General features: G+C 40.4%; 2 protein-coding genes across 2 annotated transcripts in view; both read left to right on the top strand.

The window, feature by feature from the left end:
* LOC106013604 (gigasin-6-like) overlaps positions 1-889 on the top strand; it is a 7,450-nt gene extending 6,561 nt beyond the window's left edge. Inside the window, exon 3 of the mRNA XM_013089780.1 lies at positions 625-889. Within this exon, the coding sequence (XP_012945234.1) occupies positions 625-889 (265 nt within the window). The remainder of the gene's footprint in view (positions 1-624) is intronic.
* Positions 890-1,324: 435 nt separating this feature from the next.
* Positions 1,325-1,464, top strand: part of LOC106013603 — a 4,008-nt gene continuing 3,868 nt past the window's right edge. The window contains exon 1 of the mRNA XM_013089779.1: positions 1,325-1,343. Within this exon, the coding sequence (XP_012945233.1) occupies positions 1,325-1,343 (19 nt within the window). The remainder of the gene's footprint in view (positions 1,344-1,464) is intronic.

Genomic DNA, 1,464 nt, shown 5'->3' with positions numbered 1-1,464 from the left:
TCCCACTATCTTGAAAATGGACACCGGAGACCATTATTCTAACCAGTTTAAAAATATACTAAAGGCTATAAAAGAAAAACTCAGAGGAAAGATCCGGAAAGGCACGACAAAGCGCCAGCACACAGTTCAAGAAAAGCTGCAGAAACTGCGCGAGAAAGTGGCTAGGAAATTTTGCCACGTTCGCCTTATTTTCCAGATTTAGCCCCGCCCGACTTTCTAAAAATTCCCCAAACTGAAAAGGGATTTAAAATGAGAGCATTGTGAAAGTGATGATATGGTCAAAGAAGCGGTAGAGGCTGGTTTTCTGACAAAGAGAGGGTCTTCTATTCTCAAGGTCTTTTCAGGGTCATTAAACTGATGGCAAAAAATGTATAATTGTGGGAGCGACTACATAGAAAAAGATTAAGGTTATTACCAAATTTCAGTCTTCTACCTTTATTCCTTCATGGTTAGGTAAAAAAAAAAAACTTTTGGCATGCCCCTCGTATGAACAAAACAAAACACTGACACTATCTGGACAAAAAAAATCTGGAAAAAAAAATACTGAGACAATAATTCTCCTAACAAAACCATATTGGCTGTATCTGGGCAATAAAACATGTATTGACATTATGTGGTTCCCAGACGAATGAAATACTTCAAAACCAACATGGAGTTCCGCGTGAGTGCCACCTACAGCACCACCAACTACATCATGGCCACAGCCATCACACAGCTGGTCGCTGGGGGCACCACCTGGGAGCAGCTGGTCAGGGAAAAGATCTTCAAGCCCCTGGGCATGACATCAAACTTCGCGGCCTCTGTGGACTTCGACAATGATGACGTGGCGTTCCCGACGGTGACGGACAATGGGCCTACCAAAGAATTGAGTCCCGAATTTGCCAAGTGAGTCTTTTGCCTGTGAGAGAAGAATTGAGTCCCGTCTTTATCAAACGAATCGTTTACTTTATAGAAAATTAAGTCTTTACTTTACCAAATGAATCGTTTACCTGTTAGAAAATTGAGTCATATCTTTACGAAACGAATCGTTTACCTGTGACAGACTTGACTTCTATCTTTACCAAACCAATCATTTATCTGTAATGAAAATCCGTTAGGATGGTTGGCGGGTGCTCTGGTGTGGTTTGCTCCTTCTTTCCTACTAAACGTCTATCGCTCTGATCTCTCCTCCCTTTTTGTGTTTGTGACTCTGTTGCAACCCTCCTAATCTTCAGCTCTACTAAACGGATTGTATCGCAAGTAAAGTAAAACTCTTACTAAAAAACAAAGAAAATCAAATCTTTCCAAGTAGGACACATAATAATAACGAGAGAGTGTCTTTACCATGCCAGTCGTTTACTCAGGTATGTGCTTGGTCCTTTATGCGTTTCTGGCATGATTATGTTATGAGAAGCAAAAAATGTCGATCGATCTATCTATCTATCTATCTATCTATCTATCTATCTATCTATCTATCTATCTATC

The sequence above is a fragment of the Aplysia californica genome, unplaced genomic scaffold, assembly GCF_000002075.1.
Source record: "Aplysia californica isolate F4 #8 unplaced genomic scaffold, AplCal3.0 scaffold01044, whole genome shotgun sequence".
Classification (NCBI taxonomy): Eukaryota; Metazoa; Mollusca; class Gastropoda; order Aplysiida; family Aplysiidae; genus Aplysia; species Aplysia californica.
Note: the sequence above shows the minus strand (reverse complement) of the source record. Positions and strands in the feature narration are given on the sequence as shown.